The sequence below is a fragment of the Cygnus olor genome, chromosome 24 (assembly GCF_009769625.2).
Source record: "Cygnus olor isolate bCygOlo1 chromosome 24, bCygOlo1.pri.v2, whole genome shotgun sequence".
NCBI lineage: Eukaryota > Metazoa > Chordata > Aves > Anseriformes > Anatidae > Cygnus > Cygnus olor.
The window spans coordinates 4232931-4251135 of NC_049192.1; the positions used below are offsets into that span (position 1 = coordinate 4232931).

The window sequence follows — 18205 nt, forward strand, 5'->3', positions numbered from 1 at the left end:
GAAAGGATGGCAAGAGGCTCATAGCCACAAACAATAGTCCTTTCTTGCAGCCAAGTCTTTTTTTTTTTTTTTTTCCCTGGGGTTATAGTCCATTTTCAAGATAAATTGTATTTGGAATAGGGCTGCCATTCTTCTGGCTGTGGTTGCTACAGAGTGGGGGCAGTTTGCAGAAAGCACAGATTACAGCAGACATTTCCAGGAAGGCACTGGACTGACTCCCTGGCGTACAGAGCAAATCCCACAGTTCAGGGACTCATGCAGATCTGTGCACGTGCAAAGCAACTCTGCATCCCAGAAGTAACGGTACATATGCCAGAAATTTTGGGATCACTGTTTGTATGATTTATAGCCAGTTCTCATGAGCTGTGTCTGTGCAGGACTTCTTGGCATCCAGAAGTTTAGTCAGATGTCCAGGAATCCTGGACAGATGTAGAAAACTCTCTAAATACACTTGGGTAAAATTCCTGTAAGGAAAAGAAAAGGCAAGTTTTAAAAACATAAATGGCTGATAGGCAGTTTTCACAGGAGTGCGGGGTGGTCTTGTCAGCTGTGAAGGAGAAGGGGGTGGCCTGCAGCCCTGTTACGACATTGCAGGTGGAGAAGACACTCGGAGAATCGTAAGCCACACCACTAGCGTGGCTGTGCACATCGCTGCGCTGAAGCTATGGCTCACATCAGCCTGGCATGCAGCCAGAAGTAATTAAACGCTTGAAGCAATAAATGCAAAGTAACGGAGCTCCAGGCCTGATCCAGCGTGGGCTCAGCAGGTTTGTCACCATGAATAACTGATCCCACTGGGAAGAACATAACATAAAGGACGGGAAGGCCACAGCTGGTCAGCCCAAATGGGACCCAGCAGGCCCACATCTCACAGTGGCCAGGAGCGGGTGCCGACGGCTCCCAGCCTCCAGCACCCTCCAAAGGCCTTTCTGAACCAAGGACAGCGACTTCGTATTTATGACCCATGATTGATTTAGTGCCGTTAATCTGTCCAGTTGTATTTAAGCCCATTTCAACACCTACCATCCTCACTGCCTTGCTAGTTGGAGCTCCATACTGAACTACATACTATGTGAGGCCATTTTCCTTGTCGCTCTGTTCTGAAACCTTTCCGTGCTAACGATTCCTAACTTCAACTTTGTGATTTTAGACTGCTAATGAACCATGATCTGGTATTTTTATGGGCATTTAATAGCCCCTAATGTGGCCCCTAGTTCTGTTCATTGGAGTGGGCTCTAATAATCTGCATGCTGGAGATATCAGATATGCTGCGCTGGGTTTTCCCTGAAGCTGCTCTTTTAAGACTAATGGGCAAATGCCATCTGGTCTGGGGGATTTGTTGCCGATCACTCAGCAGCACGCTCGTTCTGTGCTTCCTCTGCTGAACAATTCGAGGCGAACCCAGCAGCTGGCCCCACAGAACAACCCGAAGGACGAGGGGGCAGCCCCCGGGCGCTGTGCGAGAAACGTGCTCGGGGAAACGCAGCCGAGAGCTGCCAGGAGGGGCTGCTCGGGGCCGTGCTGCGGCGCTGCAGCCACGAGGGGGGGCTCGGGGAAGGCACAACGAAAAGGTTTCGGCTGGGAACGGCCGCAGCGGGGCTGGGAATGCCCGCAGCGGGGCTGCAGCCGGGGGAGCCGCGGGCCGAGGGCCGGGCGGCCGCTGCCTCAGGGCAGTTCTGCGCCTCGCAGCTCCCCGGCCCGCCTTAGGCAGGGCTTTAATGACGAGAAAAGCCCCAAGCGGCGCCCTCACGGCACCCTCCTGGCGGAGCGGGACCGCCCGGGGACCGCCGCCCGCCGTGGGGCCGAGGCCGCCATTTCCCCTCAGCTCCCCCCTCAGCGTCGCGGGGCCCCGCCGGGGCGCTGCGGGGCTGACGGGCGGGCCCGGAGCTCCCGAGCCCCGAGGCCGGGCCGGTTCCCGGCGCCACACGGGCGGGGTGCCGGCGGCTGCCGGGATGGGAGAACGGGGAGCAGGAGACGGGAGAACGGGGAACAGGAGACGGGGGAGGCGGCAGCGGGCGGCGCTGTGATGGCGGCCAGCCCGCCCAGCTAGGGCGGGAGGGAAGCAGAGGCTTCTGGGAGTTGTAGTCCAAGGGCGCGCCCAGGTGCGGCGCCGCGCGGGGGCCGCCGGGAGCAGTGCGCGGCCGGCGGCAGGTGCGGCGCCGCCCGCGGGAACTACAAGTCCCGGGATGCCGCGGGGCGCGGGCGGCGCGGCGGTGGCGGCGGTGGCTGTGGCGGCGGTGGGGGCGTAGCGAAGATGGCGGCGGGGGCGCTGCGCCCCGCTCCCGGCTGAGGTGCGGTCGCGCTCCCTGCGCCTCGGAGCGGCGGCGGCGATGTCGGAGCCGGAGCACCTGGGCGGGAAGCGGGCCGAGTCGGCGCGGCTGCGGCGGGCCGAGCAGCTGCGGCGCTGGAAGGGCTCCCTCACGGAGCAGGAGCCGGTGGCGGCGGGGGGCGGCCGCGGGCGGCACCGCGGAGCCGGGGGGTCCCGAGTCCGCTTCGAGGAGGGCGCCGTGTTCCTGGCCGCCTGCTCCAGCGGGGACACCGAGGAGGTGAAGCGGCTGCTGGGCCGCGGTGCCCGCGTCGACACCACCAACGTGGACGGGCTGACAGCCCTGCACCAGGTACCGGCGGCCGGCCCCGGGGTGTGTGTGGGGGGTGCTCCGGGGGCTCCCCGCGGCTCCCCCTCAGCTCCGAGAGGGGCCCGGGGGGCTCTGCCCTCGCCGCCTGGCCCCGCAGGCTTCGGGCGCTGCGCTGCAGGGGGGTGAAGGTGGAGGGAGCGCTGCCGGCTGCCTGCCACCGAGCCCCGGGACCGAGCCCCGAAACCAGGACGGGTCCCGGGGGGGCTGGCGGCAGCCCCCAGCGAGCTGCTGCCCACACCAGCCTCTCGCCGAGATGCTGAGACACCTCAGGAGCGAGTTACAGCTCTGGGCTGGCAGAGCCAGGAGCGTGGCAGGGAGCTAGGTGGCCCTTCTAGTATTATTTTGGGTCTTTTTTTTTTTTTTTTTTGGGGGGGGAATTCCTGCCTTCGTGCTTGGGGTGTGCTGGAATAGCCGTGCCCGCAGCGCTCACAAGGTCAGGAGGCTCGCTGGCCTCCACGCGTGTTGTGGTGGGGCTGCCTTGAAAGTCCCCAGAGCGCGCCGGGCTGGCAGCGTTTGTACAGACCAGAAAGTGCCCAAGATAAGCAGCACAGATTGTATTAACGTGCGTCCAAATGTGCTAAAGATCATAAAAAAGTAGTCATAGAAGTTAGCCTCAGAATGGTGAACCTTCCCTGCCTGGGGATACGTGCGGTGTTTTGTCTGTGGTGTTTGCTGCCGTTGTGTAAATTGACAGGAACGTGAGGGAGCGTGTGGTATCGCTCCCCTTCAGCATTGGGAAACCTGTTGATATCTAAGACTAGTTCAGAATTTAGCAGGGCATGTGAAATCAGCCTCCCAGATTGTTGCATCTGGTCAGTGAAATGAATCCGATTTGAACCGGGGCCAGCCTCAGGAAGAAAACTTTCTTAGCTCGAGATCTCGTAGATTAAGCATGGAGTGCTGTAGCGGGACTGGGGAAAGAGGCACAATCCAAGACTGACATCTGGAAGCAATGTCTTTGTAGAGACCGATGTGTTAGTAGCACAAATAGCAGTAATCGAGTTGATTAGGTTTTCTTTTTTGCTTGGGTGACATTATTAAACAGAAATATTTTGGAGGCTTAAACGCTTGGTTCACGAGCTCATCTGCTTGTGGCTGTCAGCGGACCAAGGAGCAGGGGGCTTTATTTGTTTTCTTCTGGAGTTCCAAAAATAAGCTATAAAGCAAACAGCGTAGGGGCTTACAGTCCGTTCTCCAGTATAGCATGTATACGTTTATTGTCACATAATTAAGAAAACACACAAATGTTAGTGAGAGCTGTTTATTGAAGATCTGAGTAGTACTGAAAGCCTTTTGCCAAGGAAGAAGGCTGAGCGGAAGGTGGGTGGAAGCATGGCAGAGCCGGGATGACTTCAGGAGGATTTTGCAGCCAAGGCTGCGATGATCTTTTTCAGAAGTGTCAGCGTGTCTTGCTGATGCACGTAAGTGGGACGCTCAGCCAAGAGCCTATCATGAAGTGCGTTAGATTCATCAGACGTTGATCAATGGATAATTATTTTTGCAAGGTCAAACTTCTTGAGTATATGGCAAGCCGTAATCACCAGGCAGCCCACAAATACAATTCTGTATATGGAAAGACTTGTGTCTGAGGAGCTACCGAAGTATCGGGTAACGCATCGAACAGTAGCACCTAGGCCCTGGTACTTTGAAAAGCTTTTAGATGAGTGACTAGTTGAGCAGATGCTAACTGCTCTCCTGCTTGAGTTGCTTCTTCAGAGCTTTACAGGAAGGGAAGATGACTTTACTTTCAATTTCATAAAAGCTTTGTTCCAGCGTCCCATTAACGTTTTCTCACCTTTGTGTCTTGGACAATGCTGAGGTGATGTGTGGCCGAAGAGAGGTTCTTGCGCAGCCAAATGGAACAAACACTGATTTGTTAGAGGGTTTTTACATGTGTGGTTTGATTGTATAAATCTGTATCAGATGAAAATGCTTGTCGTCGTGGTTGGAGAGGTTTCTAGCAGTTCCTTATCACTGAACACGTCCAAAATATGTTTGTTCCCATATTGTATAGGGACTGATGCTGTGTATGGAAAAGTGTCAGCTGAAGTCCAGTTAATTGACTCTCCAGAGAGCTGGTTGACAAACTGAGGGAATATAGTGCATGGGAGGATTTTTTCTTTTAAATATCTTCTCTTAGAGCTAGGAACGTAGCATTATGAGATACGGAGCAGATGGTAGTGACTGCCCACCCACCGTTGGTTAACATTTGTAAGACCAAATGGCCGTGCAGTGGGGAAGGTGACTCTACATATTGGAAAGAGTGGGTAACTTTTTTATTTTGGTTAAAGAACTTAGTGAGACTTGCTCTGTACAAGCACGTGTCTTTTCAGGTTATGGAAGGCTTAACTAAGTCAATTGACTTAATTTGTCGGAGTCAGCATCTGCTTCTACAAAACGTAAGGCCAATCTCACAAATTGCGTTAGTTTGTTTGAAGCGCGCAGCGGCCCCAAACGTTGTGTGGCTTTCAACAAAGGTAAATTACACTTTCTCTAGTATCTGGGCCACTGTGACTAAGAGTAATTGTGTACTGTCTTGCTAGGTGAGAAACTGTCTGCTATTTATAGCTATGAAGCTGTATTTTGAAAATAACTTTTTAAATTACAAGTGGTGTTCCTGAGCCTCCAGCTTGTCATCATCCTCTTGGAAGCACCGAGTGCGGCATTAACCCAGACCAAAGGCTGGCATCAGTGTCTGTTACCTGCACTGCGGCTTCAGCCCCACTTGCATCTTTACATCAGTGACTTCTGGGTTAACATCGATCCCATGTTATCAATGAGTAATCTAATTTCTTGAATTCCATGTATTTTTGGCAATGGTTTTCTGCTTAGCACAGAAGGAAAGGAGAGATACTAGCTGGATGTGGGTGAACATTTAGAAATCATCAAGCAAACCACCACCAGCAGGTGAAGCAAAATATTGGTTGCTGTTGAACTTCTTCGGTGTTTGCAGATGGTGGGAAGCAGTCATGTAATGCTTTCTTCCTCCTGAATGGCAGACGAAACCGAAGACTAAACTTTCATGAAAATTGAGTCTTAAGGGGGGAAAAGAGTATGAAGCTTCTAGTTGGGAAGGCATCTCCAAATGTAGTAGGCAATGCCTTTATGTCTGTAAGGACTTTCAGAAATGGTGATGACATAAAAGATTGTTTATCCTTTGTCTGCCCTTTGATTTACCGGCTGTTTCCCTCTTGCCTGTTCCATGGGGAACTGAACTGCCCATGAAACAACTCCTGAGCCTGTCATTTACAACACTCCTGAAGTAGCTCGGCACTTACTTTTTTGATTTATTTTCAGGTGCTGGGCAACCGTGGTAATTCAGAAGCTGCTTCATGAGAAGTCAGGTACCTTGCACAGTGATTCTGGCGTGGATAACTGAGACTGCAACCTCCCCAGCAGTCCCAGATTAAGTTATTCCTGTTTCTGAGTCAGAGCTGTAAAACCATAGGCATGTCTCGTTGCTCTCCAGAGCTGTACAAAGCAGCATCCATGTCATGCTAAAGTTGGTTGACTTTTTTTGATTGCTCTTCAGCAAATTTGGTCCTTTTATTTACTCTCAAACATTAGGTGCAGTCCTAGGAAAGCAGAAGGCTACGCAGTTTTTGGACCATCCAGAAACACAGCTGAGGGCATGATGTGTTTAAGACCACTCTCCACTACCACAGTCGGGAGAACGTTGTAAGAACCACCAAGGAGCTAACGCTGGAACAAAATCCAGGAGACTGAGGAGAAGGCAGAGAAACTTCATACATGGATTGTGGGTTTGCACTTTTTCTAGCAAGGACAGCTCGTGCTGTGAGAGCATCGAGCAAAGGTTTGCTTGTTCCTCTATTGGAACTGCAGCAGTAGCCGAAGCAGCATGGATTTGTTTTAAGGGATAACCGAGATTGTTCCAGCAGTTCTCACCAGAAGGGCAGTGGCTCCTCACACAAAGCACAGGCACAGCAACAGCTTCTGGGAGGAGTTTTGTAGGCACCAAAAGGTAAAAGCTAGCTTGTGCCTAGAAATGTGAAGGTGTTATAGCACTACATACAACGACACAAATTGAATGACGTGTTCAGTTATTACGCACGCGTGTGTTTGGGGCATCACGGCTGTTTTGAAGGTAGTTTAGCTTCTGATCTTTTAATTGGGGGTGATAGTGCCATACATCAGGCTGTTTTTAAGACTGGGTGGCTGCATTGTCTAAAAATACATTAATCCTTAGAAGAGAAGGTTATCTAGGGACAGTCAGACCTTTTCCACCATGCTCTGTGAAGTTTCTTTCCAACGATATGCTTCTGTCAGTGAAAACAGGCATTGCAAACTGTTTATACTGTGCTTAATGTCGCTCATCAATCTGAAATTTGACACTGTCAGAAATCGGCTTTATCAATAGGATAATTGTAATACTTCTGTTTGGGCTCCGCTCGTAAATGGGAGTGCGACGGTATGTTCTGACTGAAGTGAGAGAGCTTGGAGCCAGCTAACGTACAACAGGAACACGTTAGGCAAAGCTAGTCAAAATCCCAAGTGCTCTTTTACCAACCTAACGCTTTTATTTTCTTGCTGTGGGTGCACTCAGTCCCTTTTTCGGCTTGCTGTTTTGTCCTTGTGGGTTAGTTCAATTGTCTGTCCCTTGCATCTCTGTTCAAAACAACCTCCTAAGTGGGCAAAATTAACTCTAGACTAAACAAACCAACCTTGAACTGAAATGAGTTAGAGGCTCGGGGAAGCCTTCCTTTGTTTTGTTCAGGGCAGTTTCTCAGCTGGTTCGTTAGGCTTTGGGAAACTGAAGCCAACCACAGCAGTCACTCAGCTACTGGGAGGAAACTCACTTTGGTGCCGTAAGTAGATGGATATTTGTGATGGGAAGTACGCATCTTCATTGTTTCCTTCCTCAGCCTCTGTTTATCCTATCTAGTGATTAGATGAGTCAGGCTCTGTTTCTCCCCATAAACAGCGGGCGAGGGACCTGACAGAATCTTCAGCTACAGTTTCCTTTATGGCAGCCACCAGAAGTGGCGGCCCTGGTCCCTCGTGCTGCCCCGTGGAAAAGTTTTGTCTCTGCAGCAGTGCTGCTGGGCGCTCCAGAGCTCCGGTCCCGTTTGGGAAGTGAAAGTAGTCCGGGGACGGCTTGTTGTGCTTAATGCAGGTACCCAAAGCTTTTCGACTTGTACAAGTGAAATTCTTGAGCCTAAGTTAGAGAGAAGTCATCTTGTCTGAATCAACGTTGGTTGATAAGGCTGAAAGCTGGCTCAGCCAGAGACGGGACCGAGCACTGCCCGCGGTGCCAGGGGCGGTGTGCTCGTACGGGGCTGCAACCCGCCGAAGCGCTCAGGGCGGCGATTTTGTGCCCAACTCTCTCGGCTGTAACCTCGGGGAAACTGCAGCATCCTGGCAATTCATAACGCCGCTCGTGCATCTTAACGGTGGACGTTAGGGGCTGGGGGCTTTTTCTCTTACAAAGAGTTTTAGAGACTTAAAATTCAGTGGAGGTGGTGTGGGGGCTCGTGAGACGTCTTAGTTTCTGTATGATGTCCTGAGATAATTACTGGCTAATGTTACGATATAAGGCTTTGGGGTTGGTGTGCCGGCTCTCAAATGAGGAGTATTATATCCCATAAGTCAAAAAGGCACGTCAGGCTGTACATTAGAGCAACCCTTGTAAGAAGGCTGGGAGAAGGGAATACTGTGCGAGTAGCTGTATAAATCAAGGGGTTTTACTTTCTAACTCTTTAATACAAATGAGGGCAGGGGGAGCATTAAATACTCTGAAATATCTGCGCTGCTTTAAAAAAAAATTGCCTTTCTGCACAGGGCTGGGATAGAAAATGAGCTAAAAGGAAACCCTAAAAGAGACCCTTTCAGGGGAATAGTGGCTCCCAGCCCTGGTTGCAAGCTCTCCGTAATGAGCGAACTGTTTGACCTAGTGCTTACGGCAGGGCCCTAGCACGGTGAAGGTGCCCAGGAGAAATCCTGGGGTCTGAGTGTGCAGTTTATTTTCAGCTGTCCTGAAGGGAGGTGCAACAGCTGTCCCTGCGATCTCCTTTATTGGGCTGCAGCAAACTGATCTGCGCGGGGCCCAAAGGTGCAGCTCGGAGGAGGAGGTGTTCGCTGTGCCTTGTTGGGAGCTCTTCGCTTCGTCAGAACTCAGAGGGGGTGATTTGGTGGGGATTTAGGCGCCTATTTTTATGGGGTTCGCTTCAGCATGAATGGATTTAAGGACAGCTTCACGGCGCAGTCCATGTGGGCCTGTGTAGGGAAATGTTTTCAAGCTTTTGTCATTTTCTTGCCCGTGGAGGGCAATGTGGTGTGCCGGTGCTGCCGAAGCTGTGCAGAGCGAGGCTGTGATAGAGCTCCTACCTGCAGAGCTTCGAGGTGCCAAATCCGATTTCCTCCCCTCCCTCTTGAGATGCATCTCGTGCTGTGGTGGAACAGGCCTCTTTGGCACAGGACTGTTCTGAAATACTTAATTCTTAAAATGTGTTTGTCACAGGAAAATTGTGCTCCTAGATTCCCAGGGTAGTGCGAACGCTATCCCACGCTGCTGACAGCTGAATCCCGGGAGCCAGGCCTCTGTTTTCCTATCGAGCTGCTGAAAATTATGAACATCAAAATTCTCGGTTTGGACACCTACGCAGCTTCTCGTGACAGCGCTCATCCATAATAATTACAAAGTACAGTAGTTACAAATTAGCATTATTTTAGAAAATACAGGTAAGTACACTATTGTTAAATATTTTCACGTTAAATAAATTTTCTGGAAGATCAGTCTCCTTCCAGCTTTAAGCTCTCAGCTCAAATAGTCTTTGTTCATCCAGAATAACTGGAAAAAAAAAAAATCACTCGTTAAGAATAAATGGTGTGAAATTTTTTTGGTATGCTGTTTTTTCTCAGTCGCTTCTTTCTTGTAGCTGAAAAAAGTGGAACAGTCTTAACTTGTAAGAGTCTCACTAGAAATGTTTCCGTAATACAATAAGCTGACCTTGCAGAGGGACACAAGCAATTTCAGCATTGCTTTTCCAGCATTCAGCCTGCTCATAAATCTTTGTGAAATGTACAGAATGCAGAATGACCACCTGCCATTAGCCTTTTATGTGTCACTGCCTTTTCAGGGTAAAACTAAACCTAGCCCCTCTGTGCTCCTCAGCTGGAGCATTGATTTGCCACAGCGATTGCTCACCATCCATTTCTGGCATCTGTCTGAAGCCACCTCCTATTTATAATTTGTCATTCCTCGCCGTCTTAGACGGTTAATGCCGTTTCGCTACAAAGCTTTGTGCTTTTTACGCCTGAAATCGTGTGACAGCAGCAACCTGTGGTACAAGACCTTCTCTAAACGCAACTGCTGGTGTAGCAAGGTGCAAGGACTCTAGCAGGGATTTAGTGAGCCCATGCCACTTTGTGGGGCTTTGCTGGCCTACCCGGCTTGTGTCTGTTTAGTTCAGCCTTGTAACTATAACGCTGCAACCCACATGGATGTAAAGCAGCTTGAAGCTGCGGTAAATACAGCACCACGGCCCAAAGGGGTGTAGAGCAGCGTGAAGCCGAGGGGCCCGCACACGGAGCTGCGCCGAATTAACCGAGCTGTTCCTCCAGCCGAGCGGGTGCATCCCGGAGTGGCGCTGCAGCTGTTCATCCTGGAGGCAGGGGACGAGCAGGGTTTCTCTTCCAGGATTTGAACTCATGAGTATCAGCTTTACCCAGTCCTATTATTAATTACTGGTCTTGAGTGACAACCTGATACTTGCTGCAAGATGTTGAGAGGGGTTTCTCCCTTGGAAAATTGCTGGGGCTGTGAGTGGTGGGGCTGCCTTTGGTTGTGCTGGTGGAGCTGAGGCAGTGCCCTGAGTTACACCGCGGACAGATCCCGCTGCTGCCAACGGGAGTCTTCAGAACACTTACCTTCCTCAAATACTTCTGGGGTTTTGAAGGATGAAATGTTCTAAGTTTTGTTCCCTGGTTTCTGTAAGCAAGATGTGTTCTCAAGTGCTGACAGTTCCTTTCGTGGATAGCAGCTAGGTCTGAGGCGGCTGGCTGTTAGCCCAGCCTGCGCTCCTCCAGGAAGAGCTGCGCATCCTGAGCCTGGGTCGGAGGTTAGCTGCACCTGTGACAGTCACAAACACTACAGGGTGTTTAACTTTTGTATTTATTGTTTTAAGTGATGCGATCGTGCCAGCAGAAGTTCCTGTGTTAGCAAACTGCAAGCCCTCGCTTGAGACTTCAGATCAGTGTTGCAGATGATGTTTGTGCTGTTGGGACGATCTACGTGTTGCACTAATACAACCATTTCAGTTGCTAAAAATGATTATACTGGCAAAGATGCTTTCAAAGCAGTTTGATAGCACCATCAGGATGCTGCATGCTAGCCTGTTACCCCAACACCTGCCTTTTTTGATAAGAGGTGTGTTTTTAAGCAGTCTACAGCAAGCACCTCAACCGGAATCATGAATGCTGAACTTGAGCAGCTCTCTCTAGAGAAGGTTAGAAGGTGCTGCTGACTTTCTTCCAAAGAAAATGGTACATAGGCGAAACCTTTAAAGCTGGTTTTATCTTTTGATGTGTGTTTTCAGTTCTTGTCTTGCTTTATGCTTCTTCACTGCGTTCTCTGGGAGCAGACTGAACTACACCACGCTCCGGGGCAGCTCAGCTGACTACCCGCTGATATCCTTGTCAGTCACGTGAGCTTTTAGGGGAGTCTGCTTACCACGTGCAAGCTTTGGAAGGAAGAAGTTGTGTTCATAATGATTGTTTCAATGACATTTGAGAAGCAGAAAGTCAACATTGTGTATCAGAATCTCCTCCAGATGGTTACACTGATAGACTCCAAAGACAGTTATCTTGTCTGCCGCTCATCCTTCCCCTCTGCATCCCAGAGCTTACTGCGTGGCCTTTCCAGGGGACTAACGTGGGGCTGGCAGGCCCGTAACTCCCTGGATCGTGTTTATGTGATGGGTAGCGCTTACAAAAGGAATGTCCCTTTACTAGTGTCACCGTTGAAAGATGGCAGTGACAGCAGTCAGCTCCCTCCCCAGCCATGGATGCACCTTGCCTGGTCCCAGACATGATCAGGGACCGTTCCTTCTTCCTCATCTCGTTGTGGCTCTGATGTAGCACTGTGCAGCCAGAAGGACCTGTCTGCTCTTCCTGGGGACTTTCCTTAGTCTGTTCCTTCTACTATGCACCTCCTTGTTTTACCAGACTGCTCACCTGCAGCACTGCTGTAGCTATGTGCACTGCGTGAAGCTGCAGACGTGCTCGCCTGGAGCTCTTCGTGGTGACTGTCAGACACCCATGCACACAGCAAGCCAAACGTTTTTCCTGTGTTCCTTATGCCCCTGATATTTTTCCTTCTTTAAAAAAAAAAACACAAAAAAACTTTCATTTTGGGGGTGAGGTCCCCTGGCAGGAGGGAAAGGGAAGTGGTTCTCTCTAACTTGTCTCCTAACTTCAGAGTTCAGTCTTGCAGGAACGCACTTGGAGCAATTGCTGTTGTCTCATGCCTGCAGGGCCTTTTTGACTCTTAGTTGCAAACTTGTACAATGAATTAATGAACTAACTCAAAGATTCTTAGCACCAGGTCAGTTTTAAGGCACATTTTGACCTCTCTTCTTCAGGAGCAGGCACCCAGTATGTACTGCTGCCAGGGAATACCTCCCAACGGTGACGATGTTTGTCATTCTGTTTCTTACTGCCACTTGGTGAATGCTGCTTACCCTTCTCCCAGGCCAGACATCGGTGGCTCTTAAGGCTAGGGGTGTTGTCTTCTCTTATCTTGGCCGCCTTAATTTATTAATGTGCTTAGCAATTGTCTTCCAGTTGCTGGAGCATGCTTCTCGCCGCTCCCATGCGCAGAATGGCTGACGCTACAGGAAGCGCTGTAAAGCTGAACTCTTCTTTGGCTTGCTTCCACTTCAGCAGAGCCCTTTTACTCCCGGCCCAGCTGCCAGTTTAATCAGCAGCACTGCTGCACTTCCCATCCTGGCTGTTGCTCGGTGCCGTCTGTGTGGAAAGGGGTGCGGGTCTGCCCCTGAGTGAGCGGCTGTGGCTGTTGCAAGCAGCCCGTGGGTGACGGCTGCTCAGCGCCTGTAAATCCACCTGCAGGAGCGAGGAAAATAGCGCTGCTTGACAGCTTGTTCTGTTTTCCTCCTGTAGTCCCAGGTGGGATCTGGCTCCTCTGTGGTTTGTGTGCTGCTCTTGCTTGGTTCCACGTGTGGCTGCTGCACGGGGCGGCTGGCTGCTTTCTGCAGGTAGGGAATGCTCCAGGAGCTCGGACTCCCCAGAGCCTCTGACCTTGTCTCCAGTCCCTTTGTCACTTGCCTGCTTGCTGCTGTTTGTCTGCCAGACCCTCTATCGCTTAGCCAGAGAGCAGCTAATTACCTGTTTCGGGGAAAATCTGGAACACAAAAGGGGAAGAAGAAATTGGGGATCAGCTGCAGTGAAGTGACTAAGTCCAGCAGAAAAATGTCGACTCCTCACGCCTTCTGGAGAGCAGAGGAACAACACAGCTGCACGCTCACAATGAGCCCGCACCATCCCCAGTGCACGATGAGCTGCATCTGAGAGCCTGGCCGTGTTAAGACCATTGCGGCTCTGTGCAGAGGCTCTGCATGTGTGCCTTCCAGCTTTCAAGTGAGATTATGCACGCCTCTCCTTCTGGAGTCTCCATTCCTTCCCTGTTCCCTCACACACATTCCTCTCTTGTCTTAGATGTGGGACTGGAAGATGGAATATATTTGGAGAGATGTGTGCATGAGGGCAAGTGTATTTGCTACGAACAATGCAACTTAGGCAAATTCTGCTGCTTATGCCTATGGAAAGAGGGGGCCTTTCGATAACAAAAACAGAATTGATGATTTAGGAGAACTTTAATCCTAATTATTTCAAAACTGAAAGAACGGTATGCTGTTTCTTGTGAAATATCTTTTACGTGGGGTGGCCTGCATGCTTTCTCCTCTGCACAATAAGTGACTAATAGATCTCTGCTGTATTCAGGGAGCGCACAGTATCTTCTTTTTTTCCTGGGGAGCGTTAGGAGAATCTGAGTCTCAGATGCAGCTCAACTAAAGAGTTTCAAATGACAAATCTGTCCCAGGTTGGCCATTGTGTGCTGAATAACTTTATCGCTTCTCTGCGATAACTGTGTCTGTATGCCTTTACTATTTCCTGTACAAAGATGCTTAAAAAGAACTATTCAGCTTCCTGAGCTCTTTCAAGCTGCAGTATTGACAGAAGAGGTTCCAGAACTCCTCAGGCAAACGATGGAAAGCATCAGGTCTCCAGCACCAGGCGCTGTTTGTTCCAGAGGAGCTCGCGTGCCGTTACAGTTGTGTGTAGCGAATGACTTGAAAGCAAGGCGAGTAGCAGAGGACCGTCCCTGCAGCAGCAGGGTGGTTCCCACGTCGGTGGGCAGTGACAGCTCTCCTTGTGACAGCAGCGTCCAAACGAGGCACCAAGAGGAACCTGGGGAAGGAGAAACCTGAAGGGGGTTTCCCAGAGGAGTCAGCAAGCGTGTGGAGAGGGGAAGGCTGGTTGAGGTAGTACTTCTGGCAGGAAGATTCCCTGCATGATTATCCTTTATAGGATAATTAAAAAGGCATTATTTGTTACAGGTTAGTTAAGAAGAGAAATAAGATAGAACAGAATATGGCCAAATATATTCTCAAACGTTAAAGCAGTAGTTTTAATTTTAAAACTCAGATTTTTAGAAGCCAAGTAATATAACACCACATAAATGGTGGGCAATTATACCTTGTATTTAACAGGCATTTTATGGAATTTTTGGGTAACTTGTTGCAGCAGCACAAAGATTTTCTCAGCATCCTCTAAGCCAGAAAGACAAATGTGTACGTGTATGGGATAGCACCTTGGTAATCCATGATTTTGGGGGCTTTTTCTCTGTTCCTGGCTTACTGTAGCCTGAACTAATGTATCTGACTAACCACAGTATCTGAGTATTCTTGCGAAGGATGTGTTTTGTCTTTGCAATTTGTACCAGCTTTTCTTTCTTGGATGACTGACGAACAGAATTTGACCTTCGCAGCTCTAAATGGTTTGTCTTTTAAATTGATATCACTTGAGTTATTCTGAACAAGCATTCCCTCACGCTGAAAAAGATAAGTGGTAAATTCGTCTGTCTCTTGATGAGAGCCTTCAGGACTGTGCCAGCCTGTGTGCCAGCAGAGCCAAGGTTTAAACTTCAGAGCATATTGCATGAGTTATTTTTGATCCCTTATTAATAGTGGCTATAGAAAAAGCCCTTTGCTTATGGCCAAATATTGTCTTATAAGTGTTTCAAGTATTGGCTTGTCTTCAGTGCATGACTCTATCGGTACACAAAATCCATTCTTTGCCATTTAGCTAGGTGCTGTTAATCTTTAAGAAGATTATTCAACGTTGCAGAAAGTGAATAAGGAACAAAGAATTGATTGTAGTCACTGGCAGTGGATCCGCGTGCTGACATTATAGCCAGCTTCCTGCAAATTGTGCTGGTGACTTACAAATTCAAGCCCCATCCAAAGCAAGAACTGCTGCATTAGGGAAAACAAGACATTTCAGCATAACTTGATCCTGGGGTTATCTTTTACAAGAAAGTGTTAGGGAGTGAAACCCTCACAGTCTTGGCGGTTTGGGGCTGCCTGTGGACAAGGCTGGGGGCTCTTTCCTTGTTGGTTTTGTTGCCATGATCTGGTCTCAGTTTCTCTAAGCACTTTTCCCTTCTCCGCTTTATCCAAGCTGTTTTCCTAATTCTTTAAGGGGTGCTGTCATAGTTCTGTCTGTCACCTGGTGCCGGAAGCTGCCTCTCTTCCTCTACATCGTCTTTGGCATTTTGTCACTTGCTCTTTCTTGGGCCTCCTGTCTGTGCTGCCTTGATGGTGAAGGTGGCCTGCAGTTGTGGAGTTACCGATGTGTGGCTGGAAGAGATCACAGAAGACCTTCCGGTCCAGTCCTCTGCACCGAGGCCCGATCAGATTTATAAAAAATATTTTCAAAAGATACTTAACCAGTCCATTTCTGACCATTTTCAAAAAGTGCACGTCTGCATCTCCCCTGGAAGCCTGCTCCAGCCAGGCAAGCGGAGCAGTTAGGGAACATTTCTCAGCATTTGACTGAATTCCACTTTTCTGTAAGTGAAACTGAATTCTTTGTTTTGCTTTGGGACTATGGAGAAGGAGCCATTGCTTTCCCTTTCGCAACAATCCTCCCGGTACCAGAAGGCTGTTCTCTCAACGTTTTTTCTTTTACCTAGTTACAGCTAGTTTTATTTAATCTTTCCAACTAGCCGGTGTCTTACAAGCTTGCAGTGAGCCTTGGTCTCCTCTGGGTTTCTTAGGAGTGTCCAAATGTGTTGCTCTCAAACTGAGTGTCATATTTAAGTGGAGGTCTCTCCAGCCCTACAATAATCTTCAGCGCCTTGCAGCTCTCGTTGACTTTAATGTATTCCAGAATAAGACTTGCTTTCTTCTGCAGCAGCACCCCACTGAGTCATGCAGCCAAGCCTTAATTATCCAGTGGGGGTGGAGGTGAGGGGATGAGAAAGCAAAATTAAAGTAATGGTGTAGATCACCGATTCCGTGACAATGTAAGTAGTAAACGCTCCTTTTGATGGGGTCAGTTAAGACATTAAGCAAGCTCCGTGCTCCCTGGAGTGCCTGAGCTGCCGTGGTGTTGAGCGGTGGCCCCGTGGCCCGGCTGTGGCCGGGGGAGTGCTGTGCCGTGCCCTCGGGATGCTGCACGCACTGCTGCTCTCAGCCCAGCCCGTCCCGAATGGAGCCGGTGGTGGGCAGTGGTCCCCTCTAATGCCATGTTCTTTTCTGCCCTCGTTTTGCCTTAGGGTGCTGTATGGCTCCCACCTGAACGCAGGAACTTCCCAGCTTTGCTTTGTCATAAGAACATTTCTCTGGATGGCTCCGAATCTGAATTCGGAGCTCTCTGCCTTCTCCAGTCTGGTTTCATCTCACACCACTAAAACGGGATTTCTGCCCCCCCAGTTTGTTGAAATAATAGCACAGAACTGGGCCTTAAAGAGCTGCAGCAGCACGGATGGGAGCGTTTGCCCAGGCTCACGCTTTTATTGAATCCAGTGCTGTCCTGCTGCTTACAGCCGCGTGCTGAGCGGGTGCAGAGCGAGCGTCCTGCTTTCTGCAGACCTCGTCCAGCTTGTCCTCTTCTCATCTTCTGAATTCTGTAGCCAGTCTTTTTCCCAAAGCACCGTTTGTGTCTCCAGTGCCCTGCAAGTATTACAAGCCACGTTTGTGGTGCCACGTAAATCTGTAAGGAGTGCTTCTGAAGAATGGGGAAAGTCATTTGTTTCTGGTTTTTCCTTTAAGATATACTGTTTCTATTTCATGTCCCATTCGTGTCTATTGCATCCTTTTCAGGTGGGGAGGACTGGAATCTTTCACAATACCAGAAGCACACTGTACCATCTATTTATATAGAGGCCTAATGATATCTTCTGTTTTGTTCCATTCCAAATAATTTCTAGAATTTGCTTTGATTTCTGAGCTCAGAGCTGATGTTTTCCTACAGCTATTTGTTATAATCCTAAGAGCTTGTTCCTGAATGGCAGTAATAAGCTCAGAGCCTTTCATTTTGTTGTGTGACACTAGGTGTATTTTTTGCCTGTGATTCACTCTACAGTTATCCGCATTGAATTTCATCTACCATTTTCTCAGCAGTTGCTCAGTATTGTAAGATTCTTCTGCCGGTTCATCCTTTTCTTTATTCTGTTGAATAGTTTCATCAGCAAACTTTGTCCCCTCAGTCATTGTCTCATCTTCCAGATCCTTTGTTCAGTACATTGGGCAGCACAGACCTCAGGAAAGATCACCGGGAAGAAAATCTATTACATACTCCTCAGGGCTCTCCCCACTGTGAAAATATTTCCAATCATGCAGGGATCTTCTCTCTTATGCATGCAGCGTAGTGTCTTTAAGAGCCTTGGTGAGGGGCCTGGTGAGAAGCCTTCTGGAAATTCCCATGGGTTATATCCCCTGGATCTCTCTTGCCTTCATGCTCGTTTACCCTTTGAAGAGCTCCAGTGGGTTCGTGTCCTATGGCTTCCCTTTGTGAATGTGTTGGGGACTCTTCCATAGTACCGGTTATCCATGCATTCGTTATTCTGCATTATACCATCTTCATGGAATCATTGAATGGTTTGAGTTGGAAGGGACCTTAAAGCCCATCTAATTCCACCCCCCTGCTATGGGCACACCACCTCCATCCAGCCTGGCCTTGGGCTCTGCCAGGGATGGGGCATCCACAGCTTTTCTGGGCAGCCTGTGCCAGTCCCTCACAGCCCTTACAGGAAAGAATTCCTTCCTTAAATCCAATATAGATCTATCCTTTTTTAGTTTAAAATCATTTCCCTGTGTCCTATCACCCCGCTCCCTGACAAAGAGTCCTTCCCCAGCCCTCCTGCAGCCCCCTTTAGGCACCGAAAGCTGCTGTGAGGTCTCCCCGGAGCCTTCTCTTCCCCAGGCTGAACACCCGCAGCTCCCCCAGCCTGTCTGCTAATGTGAGTACTGCTTCTGTGAGTACCAGCAGCTTGGTTCTTCTTGGGTTTGATGAACTCTCTCCCTTTC

At 49.5% G+C, this 18205-nt stretch overlaps 1 protein-coding gene across 9 annotated transcripts in view; it reads left to right on the forward strand.

Annotated features, from left to right (window-relative positions):
* Positions 1–2202: 2202 nt before the first annotated feature.
* Positions 2203–18205, forward strand: part of PPP1R12B (protein phosphatase 1 regulatory subunit 12B) — a 119613-nt gene continuing 103610 nt past the window's right edge. For 3 of the 9 annotated variants that reach the window (XM_040536301.1, XM_040536303.1, XM_040536302.1), the window contains exon 1: positions 2203–2618. In XM_040536301.1, the coding sequence (XP_040392235.1) occupies positions 2331–2618 (288 nt within the window). In that variant the 5' untranslated portion in view covers positions 2203–2330. The remainder of the gene's footprint in view (positions 2619–18205) is intronic. The other 6 variants (XM_040536299.1, XM_040536305.1, XM_040536304.1 and 3 more) reach the window with 3 other exon arrangements.